Source organism: Phacochoerus africanus, chromosome 8, assembly GCF_016906955.1.
Source record: "Phacochoerus africanus isolate WHEZ1 chromosome 8, ROS_Pafr_v1, whole genome shotgun sequence".
NCBI classification, from domain to species: Eukaryota; Metazoa; Chordata; class Mammalia; order Artiodactyla; family Suidae; genus Phacochoerus; species Phacochoerus africanus.
The window spans coordinates 47,312,026-47,334,464 of NC_062551.1; the positions used below are offsets into that span (position 1 = coordinate 47,312,026).

The 22,439-nt window shown below is 50.2% G+C and overlaps 2 protein-coding genes across 23 annotated transcripts in view; both read left to right on the forward strand.

Moving 5' to 3' along the window:
• The window catches only part of CATSPERG (cation channel sperm associated auxiliary subunit gamma), a 30,898-nt gene extending 23,791 nt beyond the window's left edge, over positions 1-7,107 (forward strand). For 10 of the 22 annotated variants that reach the window (XM_047789902.1, XM_047789915.1, XM_047789914.1 and 7 more), the window contains 8 exons: positions 3,530-3,697; positions 3,986-4,142; positions 4,581-4,644; positions 4,769-4,864; positions 5,094-5,183; positions 6,235-6,327; positions 6,428-6,527; positions 6,620-7,107. In XM_047789902.1, the coding sequence (XP_047645858.1) occupies positions 3,530-3,697; positions 3,986-4,142; positions 4,581-4,644; positions 4,769-4,864; positions 5,094-5,183; positions 6,235-6,327; positions 6,428-6,527; positions 6,620-6,904 (1,053 nt within the window). In that variant the 3' untranslated portion in view covers positions 6,905-7,107. Of the gene's footprint in view, positions 1-3,529; positions 3,698-3,985; positions 4,143-4,580; positions 4,645-4,768; positions 4,865-5,093; positions 5,184-6,234; positions 6,328-6,404; positions 6,528-6,619 lie in introns of those variants that run through there. The other 12 variants (XM_047789911.1, XM_047789924.1, XM_047789925.1 and 9 more) reach the window with 10 other exon arrangements.
• A 7,690-nt stretch (positions 7,108-14,797) lies between these two features.
• On the forward strand, positions 14,798-22,272 carry PSMD8 (proteasome 26S subunit, non-ATPase 8). The gene is made up of 7 exons (XM_047790007.1): positions 14,798-15,214; positions 16,271-16,343; positions 16,462-16,564; positions 18,205-18,370; positions 19,354-19,454; positions 20,662-20,773; positions 21,725-22,272. Exons 1-7 carry the CDS (start codon positions 14,852-14,854, stop codon positions 21,860-21,862), a joined length of 1,056 nt encoding a protein of 351 aa, XP_047645963.1. The 5' UTR covers positions 14,798-14,851; the 3' UTR covers positions 21,863-22,272.
• Positions 22,273-22,439: the final 167 nt, after the last annotated feature.

Below are 22,439 nucleotides of genomic sequence, written 5' to 3' on the forward strand. Positions count from 1 at the left end.
GACATGCTCTGGTGCTTCTCCCTCTTGAATTGGCATGATCCAAAGCAGTTTCTAAAAGGGGCTTGTAACAGCCCCCAACACCTAGGGTTTCAGGTGATATTCAGGGTCAAATGCAGGGAGGAGAGACTCACCTCAGCCCAATAACCGGTTCCTGCTATCCTTAGCAATATGCATGATTTTCTTCTTTCTCATAACCCTGATAACATCTCCAGTTTTGACCCAGTAGATCCCTGCTGGGACTCTGATCGGCAAAACACTGTTATAGCAAAAGGCTGGAGACAACTAAATGTCCATTAATAGGGAAAGGATTAAATAAATGGTGGTACATTCATGCAATGGAAAACTATGCAGCTGTAAAAAAAAAAGGGGGGGGGGAGGACCCAAGATCTCCACATACTGATGTGGAGTGGTCTCTCCAAAGTGTATTTTATTTTCAAGAGGAAAAAACAGGATGGAACAGCATATATATATAATGTTAGCCTAAGAGAGGTTAACTGAGAACATATATTTGTGTTTGCTTTCATTTGCATGGAGAAATTCTGGGAAAACTGTCAAGAAAGTACTCCTAGTTTTTCCCTGCTCACAGAATAGGGAAGAGGCAGGACAGTTGGAGAATTGAAATGGAAATGAAATTTTCACTATATATATGCGTGTGTGTGTGTGCATCCCTGTATATGTCTATCTATAATAGCCACCTAAAGATTAAGTTTTTATTGTTTGTTTATTTATTTATTTATTTATTTATTGCTTTTTTAGGGCGGCACTTGAGGCATACAGAGGGGCTAGGGGACTAATCAGAGCTATAGCTGCCAGCCTACACCACAGCTCACGGCAACACTGGATCCTTAACCCACTGAGTGAGACCAGGGATCAAACCCCCAACCTCATGGTTCCTAGTCAGATTTGTTTCCACTATGCCACGGCGGGAACTCCAGTTTATTTATTTATTTATGGCTGCACCCACAGCATATAGAAGTTCCCGGGCCAGGGACTGAATCCGAGCCAAATCTGTGACCTATGCCACAGCTGTGGCAGTGCTGGATCCTTAATCTGCTGTGCAACAGTGGGAACTCCAAGATTAAGTTTATAAAAGGGCAATGTTTTTTTTTTTTTAATGTACAAGGAAACAGTGATGCTGTAGGTGGGACATAGTCTGACTCTTTCTCCGTGTCCTCAGGCTGGGACCTTTCAAGCTTTTTGTCCCTCTCTCCCCCTCCCCCATATCACCAGATCAAGAGATCTGTATATTTGGAAGGCTGGGAGACACTCTCTGGCTTCTCATCCTGGAAAAAAATGGAAACTGGAACTAATTGAATAAACTGTGGGTTCTCAATATGTAAACATGGTAGATGAAGGAAGGAAGAAATATGTTGAACATAAGTGCTCAAGGTTTGGGGCATCTCTCACCAGGCCAGCTCCAGACACTGGCCCACAGGGGGGAGTAGGGGTGGGGTCAAGGGGACAGACCACAAACAGATTTCACTCACTGCACCCTAAGCTTATTCATTCATTCAGCCAATATACACACATATATATATATATCTTTTTTTTTTTAGAGCCACACCTGCAGCATATGGAGGTTCCCAGTCTAGGAGTTGAATCAGAACCGCAGCTGTGGGCCTACGCCACAACCATAGCAATGAGGGATCTGAGCCGTGTCTGTGACCTACACCACGGCTCTTGGCAATGCCGAATCCTTGACCCACTGAGTGAGGCCAGGGATCCAACTTTTATCCTCATGGATATTAGTCACATTTGTTTCTGCTGAGCCACAACAGTGGGAACTCTGTCTCCATTTTCACAAGGCATTCTTCCTATGTGTCTGTGTCCCAGTTTCCCTCTTATAAGGACACTGGCCCTTGGATTAGGGCCCACCCTAATCCAATGTGGCTTCATCTTAGGTTGATTACATCTGTAAAGACTTTTTTCTAAAGTAGATCACATGGGCAGGTGCCAGGGAATCAGGACTTCAGTATACCTTTTGGGGACACATTCAATTCAGAACAGACAATCAAATAATACGCAAGACAAATAAAAGGTATCCTATGCTGGAGTTCCTGTTGTGCCTCAGCAGGTTAAGAACCTGACATAGTGTCCAGGAATATTCAGGTTCGATCCCTGGCCTCTGGATTAAAGATCCAACAGTGCCACAAGGTGCAGTGTAGGGTGCAAATGTGGCTCGGATCCTGTGTTGCCATGGCTGTGGCTGTACCAGGCAGCTGCAGCTCCAATTTGACCCCTAGCCTGGGAACTTCCATATGCTGCAGGTGTGTCCATTAAAAAAAAAATTATCCTGTGAAGAGGCGATGAGGACTGGGAGAGAGAGAAAGAAAGAAAGACGCAGGCAAGGGGCAGGGGGCTGGCTAGCATTTTCCATAGGATGGTTCAGGGAAGACCTGGCTGTGGAATAAACATTTGAGCAAAGATTTGAAGGAGGCGAGCATGTGGTTGTGTGCCAGAAAGCAGGCCATCGAGAGGGGCAGATGCAGAGAAGCCTGGAGGCAAAGAGTGTTCCACATGTTAGACTAAAGGGAGAGTGAGGAGCAGGCGTGGCTGGATCAGGGCAAGCAAGGAGGACCTGGGAGAGAGATGAGGTTGAAGAGGAGACTGGCAGGTCACTGAGGCCTCATGGGCCACGGTGAGTGAGGGGCAGCTTGGGAGCCATCTGAGCAGAGAATTGACTCAGATGTTCACAGGGTCTCTCTGGCTGAATGTGGGGGACAGCCTGGGAGGAGCAGGAAGACGAGGGAGGAAAAAAGTTAGGGGCAGCTGGAGTGAGGCAGGAGTTGGAGTTTGGGGACGAGCATGGCTCTGTGTTGAAGTCTAGAGACAACAGGATATCTGGATGGACTGTGGGGGAGAGAGAGAGAGAGAGGTTTCCAGGATGAGGCCAAGGCTTTTGAGCCTGAACATGGAGGGGTGAGGAGCCATAAACTGAGGGCGGTTGTGGGTAATCAATCCGAGAGGCCCATTAGGCCTCCCTGATTGAATGGCTGGTAGATGTAAAGTCTTTGTCTCAGGCCAGTCCCGGAAGTGCTTCATCCCTGGCCATGACCCCTCTCCATAGCAGCCATCGAGCCCAGGCCACAGTTTCCAGACACCGTGTCCCTCTGACAATTGGGTGAAACCCTTGGGCCCTGCCCCCGAAATGGGCTAGGAGCCATCATTCCCAAGTCAATGTCATGGGGGTTCCCTGACCCCCATCCTGGGCTCTACATCCCTCATGTATCCTTCCCCTGGTCTCCTATTTGAGAATTCAGGCTCAGCCTCAGCTCTGTAAAGTCCAGCTAGGAGTTGGCTGCTCCCTGGGCATAGGTGTTGGAGGTTTTGTCTGTCTTGTTCTGGAGCCAGTCAAAAGCAAGCTATATCAGTTCAAATCCTAGCTTTACTACTGACCAGCTGTGTGTCTTTGGATAATGAATAAGTGACCTTGCCACCTCTAAAAAAGATTTTGGAGGCTCAGCAGGTTAAAAACCAGCGTTGTGGCTCAGCGGGTTAAAAAACCAATGTTGTCTCTCTGAGGATGCAGGTACCATCCCTGGCCTTGCTCAGTAGGTTAAGGATCTGGTGTTGCCACAAGCTGCAGCAAAAGTCACAGTCACAGGTGCGGCTGAGATCCAGTGTTGCCTTGGTTGTAGTTTATGCCTGCAGCTGCAGCTCCAATTCAACCCCTAGCCACGGAACTTTCATGTCACAGGTTTGGCCCTAAAAAGAAAAGAAAGAAAAAAAAAAAAGATATTTAATAGTCTATACCATGTAAGGCTGTTTTGAGAATTAAATGAATCTGAATATAGTAAGTGCTTAGAATATCCCTCAGCGCCTTGAGTGCAGTAAGAGCTACCAAAGTGTTTGCAGTTGTTATTATTTTAATAATAATAATCGCCTTGCCCTCTGGTGAGTGTAAGCTTGGCACATGGTGGTGATGGGGGGAGGGGTGTCCTCCCCACCCCAGCCCCCAGAACCAGGCTTTTCTCCTCCCACTCAGGGCAACCTGATGGTGCCATTGCTTATCGGCTGCCCCCCAGGCAAGCGCCTGGCCTTTGACATCACCTACACACTGGAGTACAACCGCCTGCAGAACAAACATTACTTCGACTGCGTGCACGTCGACCCTGAGATGCCATGTTTCCTCTTCCGTGACAGTGCGCGACCTCTGCCCCCACGGCTTTGCCCTCCTCTGGCCTTTCCTCCCTGCCCGCTCACCGCCCCACCCATCCCTTTCTCCCCCCTACCCCCAATTTTTTTTGCTTTTTAGGGCCGCACCCAGGCATATGGAGGTTCCCAAACTAGGGGTCTAATCGGAGCTGTAGCTGCCAGCCTACACCACAGCCACAGCAACTCGAAAGCCGAGCCGCATCTGTGACTTACACCACAGTTCATGGCAACGCCGGATCCTTAACCCACTGAGCGAGGCCAGGGGTCGAACTGCAACCTCATGGTTCCTGGTGGGATTCATTTCCGCTGCGCCTCCACGGGAACTCCCCGCTTCATCTTCTCACCTCTCCTTCCTCCCCCTCTCGGGCTTCCACTTCCCAAGCTAATCTCTCCTCCTCCCGGCCTCAACCCTTCCCATCCCACAGTCTTCTACCCGTTCTTCTTGATCCAAGATTTGGTGACGGGAGATTCGGGCAGTTTTCAGGGCAGGTAAAATCTTGGTCGAGCCAGCGGCTGATGGGAGTGGGATAGGGGCAGCTGGTGGGGGAGTGAGGTGGGTGGTAGAGGTGCTGCAGGACGCCGGACGGCCCACGTGCACCTCTGCCCCGCACAGCTACGTGCTGAAGGTGGTGGGCGGTGGGCCCACCCTGGACACCATCAAGGACTACAGCGAGGAGGATATCTACCGCTTCAACAGCCCCCTGGACAAGTAAACCCCGTGGCACCTGGCCCATAATCCGCCTTTCTCCCCTTGGAGGGCCCTCCCAGCTTCCCAGCCACAGAGCTAATGCAGGCTGCAAGCCCCGCCCACTTTGGTGTCTCAGGCCCCGCCCATAACCTCGGCCCCGCCCACCCACGTCTTCCCTCCTCCCTCCTCCCTCCTCCCTCCTCTTGCTCACGCTGCCCCGCCCCCACTGAGGTTTCCCCTTGGTGCCCAGGACTGGCAGCCTCATCTGGACCACGAGGAACTCAACGACCACCGAGGACTCGGCCTTCAACATCATGTCCCACCACAGCTTAGGCATCGAGTAAGTGTCCGAGAGGACGGCAGCTCCCCTTCACCCCCACCTGCCCACAACCTGTCCAGCCTGTCCATCCCTTCCGGCTCTGGGAGCGCTCTTGATCCTCAAGCTCCCTTGACGGTTTGTCTGTTCCTCAAATGAGGCTGACCTTCACACAAGTTGGACCCTCTGTGTACAGGGCTGGTCCCTCTCACTCTCCAGGCCTTAGTTCAGATGCCACTTTATCCAGGGGGACTTTCCTGACTGTCCCAGATGGGACAGCTGGACCTCATGTCCTCAGGTACTTTCCCCCTTCCCCCCCAACCCCTCCGAGCTGTCACTGTCTCCTATGGGGTCTCCCCTGTATGTCCAGGTCCAGAATAGACCACACAGTATTCGTTAAATGAGACAGTGAACCAATTAATGCATTCATGGTAAGCATTAATTGACATCGTTTTCGTTTTTTGGAGTTTTATTGAAGAATAGTCGATTTACAACATTTATTGACATTTGAATGGAGGTATTAATGAATGAAATAAGACAGTGAAGGAGTAAGCGTAGACCTCAATCACTATTTTTGATTCAACGAGAGGAAGAAAATGATGCCATGAACAAATGAAGGAAATGAATGAATGAACAAAGTAGCCAGCTTGCACCTAGTCAGTATTTAACCTGCATTTACTGCATACCTGAATAAAGGAACGAATGAATGAAGATGTGACTTTGCACCCAGTAGCTGCTCCAGCTCCATTTGTAGGATGAAGGCAGCAAGGAGTAAATGAGGAGCTGCCACATCATAGGTATACAACCCATAATCCAGGCGAATGCCTAGCAGCAGAGGAACTGACAGCTGGAGAAGTAAAGACAGGCGGAAATGAATGTGTAAACGAACAGTGGTCACTTAGCAGGGGTCCAGTCAGCCTCACTGGCTGAATGAGTGAAGGAGTTTATCAGGGAGGAAGGTGTGAGATTGCCCCTAGTTAGTGCTCACCCCGAGTTTGTGGGGTGGAGGGAAAGGTCAGGATTGGTATGAGCCAGGCATGATGTGTACCACCAGTGCCTGAACTTGGGCCCCCAGGTGGCTGTGTCTGGAGAACTCCCCATGCCATGACACCATTCCCCACAGCATCTTCGCCCCCGAATTCTTTTTCAAGGTGTTGGTGAGCAATAGGTGAGCCAGACATGTGGCCCAGGCGGGATGAGGGGGCAGTGTCAGGGGGTGGGGGAGATGCCCGCCTCCTCCCCCAGTCCTGAACCCCATCCCCCACCAGAGGGGTGGACAAGAGCACATACTGCGACTATCAGCTCACCTTCCTGCTGCACATCCACGGGCTGCCCCTCAGTGCCAAGCGGGCCTTCTTAATCCTCATGGTGAGTGGTTGCCCTGGGGCTGCCCTGCTGGGTGGATGGGGCTCCCCCCCCACCAAGTCTGCCCACCCCTGCCTGTCCTGTGGTGCCTGCAGGTGTCAACCAGCGTGTTTGTGGGCCTGGTGAGCCTCTACATCATCTTCTGCCTCCTGTTGCCTTTCATGGTGAAGACCTGCAACTTCTTTCGCTGGAAGATCAACAACATTATGGCCTCGGAATCCTCCTACATCTACAGCATCCCGTCCAACACCAGGGCCTTCAACAAAACATCCTTAACCAAATCTGGGAGTAGCTTCAGAGGCAGCTCCGACATCCTCTCCAAGAGGGTGGCCGAGAGCAAGGCTGAAGCCGAGGAAACCACAGGGAAGTCGCAGACCTGAGCCTCCCACCCGACCCCAACGCCACCCTCATTTCCTGGGCCCTATTGCACATGCAACCTGTCAGTCATCCCAGGCGGGTTTTCCTGTTTTACTTGAATTCTCACTTCTCATTTCAGCACCGGCTGTGGGTCCTTTGTAAGGACTCATATTCAGTTCATTTGTACCACCCAGCCACATAGGTTATTAAAATATCAAAATCCGGAGTTCCCGTCGTGGCGCAGTGGTTAACGAATCCGACTAGGAACCATGAGGTTGTGGGTTCAATCCCTGCCCTTGCTCAGTAGGTTAACGATCCGGCGTTGCCGTGAGCTGTGGTGTAGGTTGCAGACGCGGCTCGGATCCCGCTTTGCTGTGTCTCTGGCGTAGGCCGGTGACCACAGCTCCGATTGGACCCCTAGCCTGGGAATCTCCATATGCCTCGGGAGCAGCCCAAGAAATAGCAAAAAGACCAAAAAAAAAAAAAAATCAAAATCCTTCTGTGCCAAGCTGGAGGAAATAGTAGCTTCTCTGTGTGCCTGCCAACTCAGCCCCTCCCCAGGGTACCCCTGACCTGTCTGCAGCCCAGTAGGCTGCTCCATGACCCAGGTCTGTTCCATTGTTATGGCCTGCAGTGTGTTCTGTTTGTTCAGTGCCCGGGTTTAACACCAGTTGTTAAATATTTGGGGGGTTTTGTTTTGTTTTCTGTCTTTTTAGGGCCACATCTGTGGCATACGTAAGTTCCCAGGCTAGGAGTCGAATCAGAGCTGCAGCTGCCAGCCTACACCACAGCCGCAGTGATGCCAGATCTGAGCCACGTCTGTGACCCACACCACGGGTCACACAGCAAAGCCAGATCCTTAAGCCACTGAGTGAGGCCAGGGATTGAACCCAAGGCCTCATGGATACTAGTCAGGTTTGTTACTGCTGATCCACAATGGGAACTCCAGTTGTTAAATATTTTGAATGTCGGAGTTCCCACTGTGGCTCAGCAGAAATGAATCCGACTAGTAATCATGAGGTTGAGGGTTTGATCCCTGGCCTTGCTCAGTGGGTTAAGGATTTGGTGGTGCCGTGGGCTGTGGTGTAGGTCACAGACAAAGCTTGGATCCTGCATTGCTGTGGCTAGTCTAGGAACTTCCATATGCCATGGTACGGGCCTAAAAATGAAAAAAAAAATTTTTTTTGAATGTCAACACCTGTCTAGCATCTAACTTAAGAAGGGATTCCTGGAGTTCCCGTCATGGCGCAGTGGTTAACGAACCTGACTAGGAACCATGAGGTTGCAGCTTCGCTCCCTGGCCTTGCTCAGTGGGTTAAGGATCCGGCATTGCCGGGAGCTGTGGTGTAGGCCGCAGATGCAGCTCGGATCCCGTGTTGCTTTGACTTCGGCGTAGGTTGGTGGCTGCAGCTCCGATTAGACCCCTAGCCTGGGAACCTCTATATGCCGTGGGAGTGGCTCAAGAAAAGGCAAAAAAAAAAAAAGAAGGAATTCCTTAAGAATTTTTACTGCAATTGCAGTTAGCAAAAATTTCACTCAGTGATCCACGTGGAAATGGTAATTTATGGACTTTGTTAATATATAAGCTTCAGGTACAGTTTGATCCAGAAACCCTCAATGTCCATGGAATTCTGGCTCCATTTCTTTGTAGTGTTCTTTGCTTTGTCCTCCTCTGAGGGTGGTCTCTGATCTCAGGTCAGCCCCCCTCACATTATGAGGCTGCACATCCACATGTCATTGTCCAGAGGAAAAGGGGGCTGGAGAGTCCAACATCCCTAGCCAAAAGTCCTGTCAGTCACTCTGATTGGATGGGGTTGGGTCCCAGGCTCACTACTTGACTACTCACATTGCCAGTGAGATGGGACCTTAAGGGTTTCAGAGCCCACCCCTGGAGCTGAGGGTAGTCAATCCCTCCCTAATCTCTTGCTCATGTGTGGGGAAGCACAGTTCACGTAAGGAAATGTATATTAAGAAGGGGAAAAAGAGGCGTTCCCATCATGATGCAGCAGAAATGAATCTGACTAGGAACCATAAGGTTGCGGGTTTGATCCCTGGCCTCGCTTGGTGGGTTAAGGATCCAGCGTTGCCGTGAGCTGTGGTGTAGGTCGCAGACGCAGCTTGGATCCCATGTTGCTGTGGCTGTGGTGTAGGCCGGCAGCTGTAGCTCTGATTCAACACCTGGCCTGGGAACCTCCATATGCCATGGGTGTGGCCCTAAAAAGAAAGAAAGAAAAAGAAAGAAAGATGCCTTGACTGCCCTATGGAGGATGGCTCAGGACTTAGGCAGTCAACCTGAGACCTGGGCAGGAGGGGACAGTGTGGGGAGGAAAAGGGGCAGGCGGAAGAGAGTGCAGGGGACCTAGTGACCAGGCTGTGAAGCTGGCAGGCCGCAGAAGGAGAAGGAGTGAGGGGGACCTTTATGAAAAGGCCCGGCCCTCTGCCCTGGGAACTGGGGGACAGGAGGCTGTTTCTGAGGTGAGGACCCAGGAGAAAAAGTAGGTTCAGGGGAGACACTAAGGCCATTTGGGGTCATGGTGGGTGAGGGACATCTGAGAGATATCTAGAGGAGCCTAGAACCTCAGGCCTGGGGCTCAGGAGAGAGGTCAGCAGTGGTCAAGCTGTGTGCACAGTCGGTGGTACAGACTTATCTCTCAACAAATGCGATGACATAATGTCCCGTTTTTGACCTGTCCGTCCATTCAGGCTGCTGTAATGGAAGACTGTAGACTGGGTGGCTTACAAACAGTAGAAATGTACTTCTCACCATTCTGGAGACCGGCACGTCCAAGATCAAGGTGCTGGCAGATTCAGTGTCTGGTGAGAACCCGATTCCTAGATGACTATCTTTTTGCTCTGTCCTCATGAGGTGGAAGGAGTGAGGGGCTTGGTTTTTTTTTTTTTTTCCCGCACGTGGAAGTTCCTGGGTGAGGGACCAAACCTGAGCCCCCACAGTGATGCCATATCCTTAACCTGCTCAGCCACCAGGGAACTCTGGGCTCTCCTTTATAAGGGCATTCACCTCAATTATAAGGGCTCTGCCCTTGCAACCTAATTACTTCCCAAAGGTCCCACCTCTTGACACCTGACACCAGTACACTGGGAGTTAGTTTTCAACATAGGAACTTCTGGGGAACACATTCGGTTCATAGCAGATCCCCTTTCTTGCGTTAGCAAGTCATCTTCATGATGTTCTGTCAGAAAAATTCTATCACTATCCCCTTTCGTAGATGTAGAAACAGAAGCTCAGGGAGTTCCCTGGTGGCTCAGTGGGTTAAGGACCTGGCATCACTGCAGTGGCTCAGATCACTGCTGTGGTATGGGTTCAATCCCTGGCCATGGGCATGCCCCCCCAAATTTCCTATTTACAATGAAAAGAATAAAATATTGAAGAACAAATTTATACAAGAAGGAAAAAGACTTGACCTGAAAACTATAAAACACGGCTAAAAGAAAAGAAAGAAGACTCAGATGAACAGAAAGAATCCCATCTTTGTGAATTAATGTTGTTAGGATGACAAATACTGTCTGTCTTAGTTTGCTAGGGCTACCTAACAAAATATCACAGATCAGGTAGCTTAAACAACAGCAATCTATTTTCTCACAATTCTGGCCAGAAATTCGAGATCAAACTGTTAGCAGGTTTAGCTTCTGAGGCCTCCCTCCTTGGCCTGTTGATGGTCGTCCTCTTGCTGTGGCCTCCTGGTCTTTTTTCTCTTTGGGTCACATCACTGGTATCTTTCTCTCTTTTTTTTTTTTTTTCTTTTTCGGACTGCACCTGCAGCATATGGAAGTTCCCGGGCTAGGAGTCAAATCAGAGCTGCAGCTGCTAGCCTACACCACAGCCACAGCAATGTGGGATCTGACCCACATCTGCAACCTATACTGCAGCTTGCAGCAAAGACAGATCCTTAAACTACTGAGCACAGGGACTGAACAAGCATCCTCATGCATACTAGTCGGGTTCTTAACCAGCTTAGCCACAGTGGGAACTCCGACTGGTGTCTCTCTCTCTCGCTTTCTTTCTTTTTTTTTTTCTTTTTAGGGCTGCACCCATGGCATATGGAGGTTCGCAGGCTAGGGGTCCAACTGGACCTGTAGCCACTGGCTTATGCCACAGCCATAGCAACATGGGATCCGAGCCACGAGTGTGACCTACACCACAGCTCAAGGAAATGCTGGGTCCTTAACCCACTGAGCGAGGCCAGAGATCAAATCTGCATCCTCATGGATGCCAGTTGGGTTCGTTAACCGCTGAGCCACAAAGGGAACTCCACCAATTGGTGTCTCTTGATGTGACCAAATGTGCCCCTCTATCCAACTCCTTTCAGGTTGGATCAGGGCACATCTGCACCTCTTTTTTCTTTCTTTCTCTCTTTCTCTCTTTTCTCTTTCTCTCTCCCTTCCTTCCTTCCTTTCTTTCTTTTTTTGCTTTTTAGGGCCAAAAGTGTGGCATATGGTAGTTCCCAGGCTAGGGGTTGAATTTGAGCTGCAGCTGCTGGCCTACGCCACAGCCACAGCAACACAGGATCCGAGCTATATCTGCAACCCACACCACAGCTCGTGGCAATGCCAGATCCTAAACCCACTAAGCAAGGCTGGGATCGAAACTGCATCCTCATGGATACTAGTCGAGTTCATTTCAGCTGAGCCACAGCGGGAACTCCTGGGCCTCATTTTAATGTCATCACCTTTTAAAAGGCCCTATCTTGGAGTTCCCGTTGTGGTGGGGTGGAAACGAAGCCGACTAGGAACCATGAGGTTGTGGGTTTGATCCCTGGCTTTGCTCAGTGGGTTAGGGATCTGGCATTGCTGTGAGCTGTGGTGTAGGCCAGCAGCGGTAGCTCCAATTTGGTCCCTAGCCTGGGAACCTTCATATGCTGTGGGTGCAGCTATAAAATGCAAAAAAAAAAAAAAAAAGGCCCTATCTCCAAATACAGTCATGTTCTTAGGTATTGGGGGTTAGGGCTTCAACATGTACACTTTGGGGGAACACCATTTAGCCCCTTAACATGACTCAAAGTGACAAAGTCAATGCAATCTCTATCAAAATCCAATCAAAGTCCCATCAAAATCCCATGGCAATTTTGCATTTGATTCCTGAAACTCACATGGAATTGCACAGGACTCTAAATAGCCACGCTATCCTGAAACAAAAGAATAAAACTTGTTTTTGTTGTTGTTCTCATTTTTACTAATTTCAAAACTGCAAAACTCATTCTTCCTAATTTCAAAACTGCAAAACTACAGTAATTAAAACAGTGTCTTACTGGCATAAAGACAGACATTCAGACCAATGCAATAGAATAGAGAGCCTAGCAATAAACCCTCACATATCAGTCAATTGATTTTTGACCAGGTTCCAAGAGCATGCAACAGAAAGGACACTCTTAACAACAAATGGTACTGGGAAAACTGGATATCCACATCCAAAAGAAAAAGTTGGAACCTTACCTTATACCATGTTCGAAAATTAACCAAAACCAGGTCAGATTCTTAAATTTAACAGTTAGGATTATAAAACTTTTGATTTGTCAAATTTTTTTCTTTCTTTCTTTCTTTCTTTTTTTTTTTGTCATTTTATCCTTTTAGGGCCACACCCATGGCATATGGAGGTTCCCAGGCTAGGGGTCTAATCGGAGCTATAGCTGCCGGCCTACACCACGGCCACAGCAACACCAGATCCGAGCTGAGTCTGTGACCTACACCACAGCTCGCAGCAATGCCAGATCCTTAACCTGTTGATCAAGGCCAGGGATCAAACCCGCAACCTCATGGTTCCTAGTTGGATTTGTTTCTACTGTGCCATGACGGTAACTCCAAGTTTGTTTTTTTTTTTTTCTTTTTTGGCTGCCCTGCTGCATGTGGAATTTCCAGGCCAGGGATCAAATCCCAGCCAGAGTTGCGACCTATACCCTAACTGCACAACACTGGATCCTTAACCCGCTGCTACACGGGAAATTTCCTGTCAATGATTTCTTAAGTATGATAGCAAAAGTATAGGTGACAAAAGAGAAAACAGATAAATTAGGTCTCATCAAAATTAAACCCTTTTGTGAATCAAAGGATACCATTAACAGAGTGAAAAGCCAACTGATAGAATGAGAGAAAGTATTTGTAAATTATGTATCTGATAAAGACTAATATGTAGAAAATAAAGAACTCCTTTCCCTGGTGCCTCAGGGATTAAGGATCCCCATTGTCTCTGCTGTGGCGCAGGTTCCATCCTTGGCCTGGGAAATTTCACATGCTTTGGGTGCACCCAAAAACAAACGAAAATGAAAATAAAGAACTCCTCTGACTCAGCAACAACAAAAAAACCACAAACAACTCAATTAAAAACGGCAAAGGGGAGTTCCCATCGTGGCGCAGTGGTTAACAAATCCAACTAGGAACCATGAGGTTGCGGGTTCGGTCCCTGCCCTTGCTCAGTGGGTTAACGATCCGGCGTTGCCGTGAGCTGTGGTGTAGGTTGCAGACGCAGCTCGGATCCTGTGTTGCTGTGGCTCTGGCATAGGCCAGCGGCTACAGCTCCGATTAGACCCCTAGCCTGGGAACCTCCATATGCCACGGGAGTGGCCCAAAGAAATAGCAAAAAGACAAAAAATTAAAAAAATAAAAAAAATTAAAAATAAATTTAAAAAAAAACGGCAAAGGAAAAAAATGAAAAAGAAAAAAAAAAGGCAAAGACTTGAAGGAGTTCTGTGGTCAAGTCAGCAGGTTAAGGATCAGGTCCTGTCACTGTAGTGGCCAGGTCCAAAACAAAGCAAACAAAACAAAACATCTGCACGATATTCCACAGTGTGAATATGCAATTGATTTAATGGTTCCCATATTGATGTTTGGGTTATTTTTGTTTGTTTCAGCCACCAGGACGTGGTGGAAGTTCCAGGGCCAGGGATTGAACCCATGCCATAGCAGCAACCCAAGCCATAGCAGTGACAACAAGGAATCCTTAACCTGCTGAGCCGTCAGGGAATTCTGAAGCTGTTTTTTTATAAAGTGTCAAAAATATGTCCATTGATCTCCAGAGATCTCCTTAGTGTATTCCTTAAAAAAAAAAAAAAAAGGCATGTTGCATTTTGGAAGGTATGTATAGTATGATGCAGTTTTTCTTTAAAAACTGTTAAAGACAACTTATTTACATATCCATTCATCCACTCATTCAACAAATATTCATTGACTGTCTACCACAAGCCAGGAATACAACAGTAAAAAAAAAAAAACCCCAATAAACATCCCTGCTCTCACGGAGCTGACTTTCTAAATGACAGAGACAAGAGAACTGAGAAAAAGGAGAGACGTTAAGTAAGCAGGTGTGGTATATATGGAGGAATAACAGGTAGGGATAAAAAAAAAATGGGAATCCTCCCCAGAATGTGGCGTATAAAGCCGTTAATATTGGATGATTTTTAAAAATTTATTATAGTTCACTTACAATGTTCTGTCCATTTCTGCTGTACAGAAAAGTGACCCAATTATATATACATTCTTTTTCTCATACTATCTTTTCCTCTTTTATTTCTTTTTTTGATTTTTTATTCTTTTCTCATATTATCTTCTATCATGTTCTATTACAAGCGATTAGATATAGTTCCCTGCGCTATACAGCAGTAAGCCTGGATGATTTTTATAAAGCTTCCCCGCATTTCTTCGAGTTTGGAGGAAATATGGGAAGGCGCACTGAGAGATTAGAGAAAAAGACCCAGAGTCAAATCTCAGCTGTTAGTCTCTTGGAAGTTTATGAAGCCTCTCAAACCCGGTCTATAATACAGGAAGAATAACATCGCTCTCCAAACAGCTCCATCACCTATACAAGAACGCAGCGTTCGGAAAGCCCAAGCTGAAGCCAGGGCGGCCATATTGGCTCCGGGAGGAGGGGAGGCGTTATAAGCGCTGCCCTGTACAGTTTGCGCCGGAGGCGACTTCCGGTCACCATCTTGAGTGACAGCAGAGGCGGAGCCCCGACCGACATGTTCGTGAAAGGCTGGCCTTCGAGGGCACCTCCCCGAAAGCGACTGAGCACCAAGCGCGGAGTGCGGAGGCCCACTGTCGCAGCCCCACCCCCGGCTTTGGGCTCCACCTCTCGAGCCCACTTCCGCCGGGCGAGCGGCTGTAGGCGTCGCTGCCGTAAATCGGCTCGGCGGTTTGCCGCATCACGGAAGATGGCGGCCGCGACGGTGAACGGGGTGGCTGGCGGCTCGAGCTCGGGGCCTGCAGCTGCCTCGGGCGCAGTCCTGCAGGCCGCAGCCGGTATGTACGAACAACTCAAGGGCGAGTGGAACCGTAAAAGCCCCAATCTTAGCAAATGCGGTGAAGAACTGGGCCGTCTCAAGGTAGGGGTTACCGGGGGCGCTTCGGGGGGCCCAGACCGAACCTAATTCTGGGCTCAGGAGTGGGCCACAGTGCTGGCGGCACCAAGGCGGGCTGGGCGATCCAATGGGGTGAAGAATTCGGAACAGCGAAAGTTCGGGCTTGGAGGGATGAAGAAGTGAGAGGGACCTGGAATGGACCATATGCGGCCCCACGGTGGGGGGCAGGGGGCGGCGGTGACGGAAAGAGTGGTTCGAGCATAGACGAGTGAGAGGTTCAAATTTTGGTGCTTAGAGGCCTAGCTGGCTGGAGTGGCAGGATGGGGGTGTCGGAGTTTTTTTCTGAGGGAGGGTTCTGGACGACGCCAAGTGGGGAATGAACACTGGACGCGGTGATGGAAGAAGAAAGCTGAGATGATGGGGTGCGTGGTTAAAACCAGGCCACCTGAGGGTCTCAGATCCGAGGCTTAGGCATGCATCTAGGGGGAGGGGCCCAGCCAAGTTGAGAGGGCAGGATTGAACCTAGGAAAAATATTCTTTTCGTAAAGGACTAGAATGGTGCTGGAGGTGCTTCAGGCCAAGTGTGGGAGCGAGGACAAATACAGTGGCCTGGACCAAGTTGCTGAGGGGGTGTCTTTGATAAGGGATGATGTGTGGGCTGGACAATGGGGAGAGGTTAGCCCCCCCCCCCCCACCTTCTTGGTGTAGTTGGAGGGGAGTAGCTGGGCCCATCCCAACAAAGTGTGGAAAAGGATTGCCAAAGAACTGAAGGTGCTAGTGCCCCTCACCCCCACCCCCTTGATTGCACTGGGTCAGGCATGGAGTGGGTCTCCTCTTTTCCCAGTGGGCCTGTTAATACTTGTAATATGAGGTCATTCTAAATGAATGCTCATCATGTGTCCAGGCCCTGATCTGAGTGCTTTACGGGGACTGACTCCTTTAATATGCGTAACAGCCTCATGAGTCAGGGATGATGATTAGCTCCATTTTCTAGGTGGGAAACCAAGGCTTAGAGAAAGGTAAATAACCTGTACTTGAAGGCCCGTCTTTTTTCCTTCCTTCCACTGCCCTCCCCATCAGCTGGTTCTGTTGGAGCTCAACTTCCTGCCAACCACAGGGACCAAACTGACCAAACAGCAGCTCATTCTGGCCCGTGAGTGTCACTGGGGTTGGTGGGGGGTTATGGGCTGGGGTTGTGGCAGGAATGGCAGCAGTGGTGGTCAGGGGCAGGGCCACAGTCATCTCCTGAGAGCTTTCTCTGTCGCCTGCAGGTGACATACTGGAGATTGGGGCCCAGTGGAGTATCTTACGCAAGGACATCCCCTCCTTCGAGCGGTACATGGCCCAGCTCAAATGTTACTACTTCGATTACAAGTGAGAATGGACCGTGTCCCTAATTTGGTTTGTGTGTTGGGGGGTGGGGCTTACATGGAAGCTTTTTACTCCTGCTGCTCTGGCCACTTGGGACATCTTCCTTCACCTGGGAATCCCCTCTTTGCCCAGCTCTGTCCCCAGAAGCCTCAGGGACAGGGGTTGGCCTGGAGGGCCTGAGTCTGGTGTTGTAGCATCCCGTCTCTGTTGACCGCCAGTCTGTCTCCCCTTCACATTCCTCTCTTGATTTCCACTCGCCGCTGTGCCTCCTACCACCTTTTATCTGCCTTGACCCCAGCCTTGCTCCTCAGATTAGTCCCTCCATGATGGCCCTAGGATCTTCATGACACTAAAATTTGACCACGTTGATCACCTGCTTAGAACGTGTCATGGCGCTCCGTAGCCCTCCGGCTTCAGAGCAAGGTCTTTGCTTTGGCTTCCAATGCTTTATCAGCCTTGATCCCTCTGTCTGCGCTTCCCCCATCCTGGCCCTGTTGCTCACTGGACTGTGAACCTTCTAGAGGCAGCAGGTCTCAGTCACGGCTGTGTCCCAGCACTGCCTAACGTGGAGCCGGGCTCAAAGCAGGGACTCACTGGCTGTGTGTTGAAGATGAAACGGAATGGCTTCTTAACTGAATGGTGCCTGTGTGGGCTAAGATTAAGAGTTTGATATCAGAAGTTAGACAAACCTGAGTTTGAACTAATTTTGCTACTTTCTGATTACATGGTCTTGTATTTATTTGGGCCAGATACTGTTCTAATCACTTTACCTAAGTTAAGTCACTTAATTCACTTAATTCTCATTCATTTATCCTACTTCAAGGAGATGGGTGCTATGGTGATAACCATTTTTTTTTGTCTTTTGTCTTTTTTGTTGTTGTTGTTGTTGTTGCTATTTCTTGGGCCGCTCCCTCGGCATATGGAGGTTCCCAGGCTAGGGGTTGAATCGGAGCTGTAGCCACCGGCCTACGCCAGAGCCACAGCAACTCGGGATCCGAGCCGCGTCTGCAACCTACACCACAGCTCATGGCAACGCCGGATCATTAACCCACTGAGCAAGGGCAGGGACCGAACCCGCAACCTCATGGTTCCTAGTCGGATTTGTTAACCACTGCGCCACGACGGGAACTCCTTTTTTTTTTTTTTTTGTCTTTTGTCTTTTTTGTTGTTGTTGTTGTAATAACCATTTTTTATAGTTGAAGAAACTGAGGCTGAGTCACTTTACTGGAGTGAGGTCACTTATGGGCCTCATATGACTGTGACTTCTTCATGGTTCATCTGAAAACCCAGGGCCTAACAGAACATGGGGAATTAAGAACCCAACTAGTATCCATGAGGATGTGGGTTCGATCCCTGGCCTTGCTCAGTGGGTTAAGGATCTAGTAGTGCTGCAAGCTGCGGCATAGGTCACAGATGCGGCTGGAATCTGGCATTGCTGTGGCTGTGGTGTAGGCCAGCAGCTGCAGCCCTGATTCAACCCCTAGCCTGGGAACTTCCATATGCTGTAGGTGCGGCTCTAAAAAGACAAAAAAAAAAAAAAAAAAACAAAGAGAGAGCATGGGGCAGTTGTCAGGCCCCCTGGAGCAGGAGGCTTGGTCAGTACCTAAGTCCTGCTTACCTTAGTTCCCCACTCTGGTCCACAGGGAGCAGCTCCCGGAGTCAGCCTATATGCACCAGCTCTTGGGGCTCAACCTCCTCTTCCTGCTGTCCCAGAACCGGGTGGCTGAGTTCCACACAGAGCTGGAGCGGCTGCCTGCCAAGGACATCCAGACCAATGTGTACATCAAGCATCCGGTGTCTCTGGAGCAAGTGAGGCTGAGGAGGGGAAGGGGAGGGCCTGGCTAAAGGGAGTGGGACAGGGACAGGCATTTGGGAGTGCTTTCTGGAGGAGTAGGCAGGGTTCACCCATCTTTCAACCTGTGGACTCATTTGCTCATTTGTCCAACACATATGGAGTCCCAGTCGTGTACCAGGCACTGTGGTTGGTTTTCAGACTGTACAGTGAACAAAACAGGTAAAACCTCTCATCTTGTGAGAGTGACATTCAGATAAGAAAGCAGATAATAAACAACAAAAATACCCTGTGTGGTCTCTTAGATGCCAAAATGCTGTAGAGAAAAATAAAGCAGGAAGGAGGGTGGAGAGTCGGAGGCGGGAGTGAATTTTTTATAAGGGTGGTCAGGGAAGTGAAAAAGTGAAATTTGAGAAAGACTTGAAAGGGATGAAGAAGCCGACCACGTGGTCACCTGGGTGAAGAATGATCCAGGTAGAGAGCAGACTGTCCAAGGGTCCCGAGGCAGAAACATGCCTCGTGTGTTTGAGGGTAACAAAGAGGACAGTTCTGGAACAAGGTGAGCAGGTCAAGGAAGAACTTTGGTACCTGAGGTTAAGAAGTAGCTCTCAGAGCTGAGGTCTTGTGGGAGGATTTTGCTGCAGGGAGAGGATGGGAGGGAGGGCAGGGGCAGCACAGCTTGAGCAAAGGTGCGGGAATGAGCTTGGGGTGGCCGCAGCTCTGCCTTCCTCTGTGATCAGGAAATAGACGAGATAATTAGATACTAGCCCCGGGCAGGCATGGAGAGAGAGAGCGGGAGAGGGAGTGTGTATGTAAACCAGGGAAGGCTTCCTGGAAGAGGAGGACCAAGTCTACCTGGGGAATGGGTGACTGTATGGCCGAGAGTGTTCTAGCCGAGTGTAGGTTAGGGAGGCCCTGAGAGTATGGTGAGGCCTCAGCGGGTGGGCCCTGTGCCGCCTCTGCCTTACCCTCCCTTTTTCCACACCCCTGTCCTCTACAGTACCTGATGGAGGGCAGCTACAACAAGGTGTTCCTGGCCAAAGGCAACATCCCTGCCGAGAGCTATACCTTCTTCATTGACATCCTGCTTGACACTATCAGGTGAGTGGAGGGCCAGGTCCCTATGGAGTTTAGAAAGAGCTTGGACTCGAGTCACATAGCTCTGAGTTTGCATCCATTCTGGCCAGTGGTGATCTGGGAGGCTGGCCACATCCGTGCTCCTTCTCTCTGCACTGGAACTGGTCATGAGATGAACAGCCCTCACCTCACTCTGGGCTGTGTATGTGTGTACCTGTGTACATCAGACCCTGAGCATGGGTCTGGCATCCAGACAACGCTCAGCGACTGAGACCCTGCTGCCTCTCAAAGTAGTGCTCTACGAGTTCCCTGGTGGCTCAGCAGATTAAGGATCCAGTGTTGTCACTGCTGTGGCTCTGGGTACTGCTGTGGTGTGGGTTTAACCTGGCCTGGGAATTTCCGCATGCCTCCGGCTCAGCCAAAGAGAAAAATAAAGTGCTCCACGGCACATGGAGCTTCACTCAGGTCTCCTAAGCTGGAACCTCAGTTTCCCCGGCTTTAGAGTGGAGCACCATGAACCACTAGCCCCTCAAGGGTCGCTCTGTCCACAAGTGACAGCACATGGGCAGATGGGCATAACGTTTACACGTCCCTGGTGGAGCAAAAGGGTGTCCAGGTGGTGCTAGAGTTCGTTCACTCAGGCCCAGTGCCCGATGGAGGTGGATTTCCATTCCTCAAATGGCAAAGCCAGGCCCAAAGAAGTAGGGGCAGCTTATGAAATGTTTCACTCCAAAATGAACAGGGGGTAGCATATCGAGTGCCCACATACCTGCCCCTTGGCCTAAGAGAGAAAATACTTCAGAAACAGACACACTCTTCCCTGTCACTAGTTCTTCCCCAGAACTAACCCCTTCTCCCCTTTCAGTGACTGAGGTCTTGCTGTTTTTCTGCTTCGGTATTGACCTCTTAACAGGGGTGCAAGGAATCCCTCGGGATCGGCTCATGTGGGGAGGATGTTGTGTGAGGAGAGCCCCTCAGGTGAATCCCAGGCCAGGCTTCAGACAGCCTGAAACCCTCACGGCTGGGCATGGGGTTGAGAGTGTGGGCCCAGGAGCCCCAGAAAGCTGAGTGTGGAGCCTGCTGTTGGCCTACCTTTGCAGCTCCAGTCAGGCTACTACTCCCCTGAGCCTTGAGCAGGTAACAGGGCAGGTGACACATTCCAGCCATCAGTGCTAGAGGGTGAGGCCTGCAGGGTTGCCTTGCTCAGTAATGAGAACCTCCTCTTCCCCAGGGATGAGATTGCTGGCTGCATCGAGAAGGCCTATGAAAAAATCCTCTTCACTGAGGCCACTCGGATCCTCTTCTTCAACACACCCAAAAAGATGACGGACTACGCCAAGAAGGTGGCTGGGGTGGAGGGCAAGGGACCATGGGACGAGAGGGCCAAGGTTTGGATTCATTAACAGCAGGGTGGGGAGTCCCCATTGTGGCTCAGTGGTAATGAACCCGACTCATATCCATGAGGACGCGGGTTTGATCCCTGGTCTCGCTCAGTGGGTTGAGGATCCAGTGTTGCCATGAGCTGCGGTGTAGGTTGCAGATGTGGCTTGACTATGGCTGTGGCGTAGACTGGCAGCTGTAGCTCTGATTCAACCCCTAGCCTGAGAATTTCCGTATTTGAGGGTGTGGCCCTAAAAAGACAAAACAAACAAGCCAGCCGGGCGGGTTGTCTGGAGGGACACTGGAGCAAGACTGCCAGGGTTTGAATTCAGTTGTGTGACCTCAGGCAAGTTGTCCAACTTCTGTGAGCTTCAGCTCCCCTGTCTACAGAAAGGGGTACATGGGACGAGCTTTAGCACAGCCCCTGGTGCCAGGTCGAGGTAGAGGCTTATCAGAATTCTGTGGAGGTCGCAGCTTTTGCTCACAAGACTTGGTTTCATTTGGTCTGGGGTGCTTGTGCAGGAGCAGTGCCCCCAGAGATGCTGGTACACGGGGTGCAGTAGGTGCTGCTGATTGAGGAGGGTCAAGGTCAGGCTGGAAAAGGTGAAGTGGAGTCTGACCAATGGTGACGGCTCATATTTAGGGGTCATTTACTCTGGGCCAGACCCTATCCTTGGCACTTTTGATTCACTGAATCCTCACAGCAGACCCAGAGAGGTGTGTGGTGAGGGTCCCCATCTCAAAGGTGGAGAAAAGGAGGCACAGGGAGGTGAAGTTACTTGCCACTTGGTTGTGCAGGTGAGGCTAGGGCTGGTGAGGAAAGCAAGCCGGGGCCCACCTGGCTCTGTTGGGGGCTGGGGGGGAGGGAGCCTGTGTGATGGCCCCACCCATCTCTCATCTCTCTCTTCCTGCAGCGAGGGTGGGTCCTAGGCCTCAACAACTACTACAGCTTTGCCAGCCAGCAGCAGAAGCCAGAAGATACCACCATCCCCTCTACGGAGCTGGCCAAACAGGTCATCGAGTACGCCCGGCAGCTGGAGATGATTGTCTGAGCCCGCCAGGCACCGGGGTGGGGCAGGGCTCGCGTTATTTAAAGCAGTTGCAGGGCAGGGTTTCCTCCAATAAAGGTGGATTGACATTTTCTCTCTTAGGCCCTTGTCTCCCCGAGTGGAATGGTGGGGACATAGGTTCTTATCTCTGAAGAATTTGAAAGTTTGGGGGCCCTAGGAAGTCCGAGATAACCCTGGGTCAGCCTCTGTCCAGAGGCCATTGCTTAAGATCTCAGAGATGCCCAGTGGCAGTGTGGCCTGGGGAAGAGCACAGGCCCCAGGTAGAGGGACTGTTGCAGCCAGCTGTGGACACAGAAAGGCCAGGCCAAGGCCCCAGAGTGCTTCAGCGAAGGGGATGGGTGTGGCAGTTTTTTTAAATGTTTGCAATGAATTAAACCAGTTTTTAAAAATGACACGTGAAATGGAACCCGTCTGTGGGCTACCAGTTTGAGACCTCTGTGGAGCAAAAGGCAGGGACCTGCCATGGTTCCCATCCTCTAAGCCAGTGCCGTGACTTGTGACCTCCTATACCTCCCAGCCTGTGTTTCCTGTGTTGACCTTCTCGAGAAGGTATTTAAGA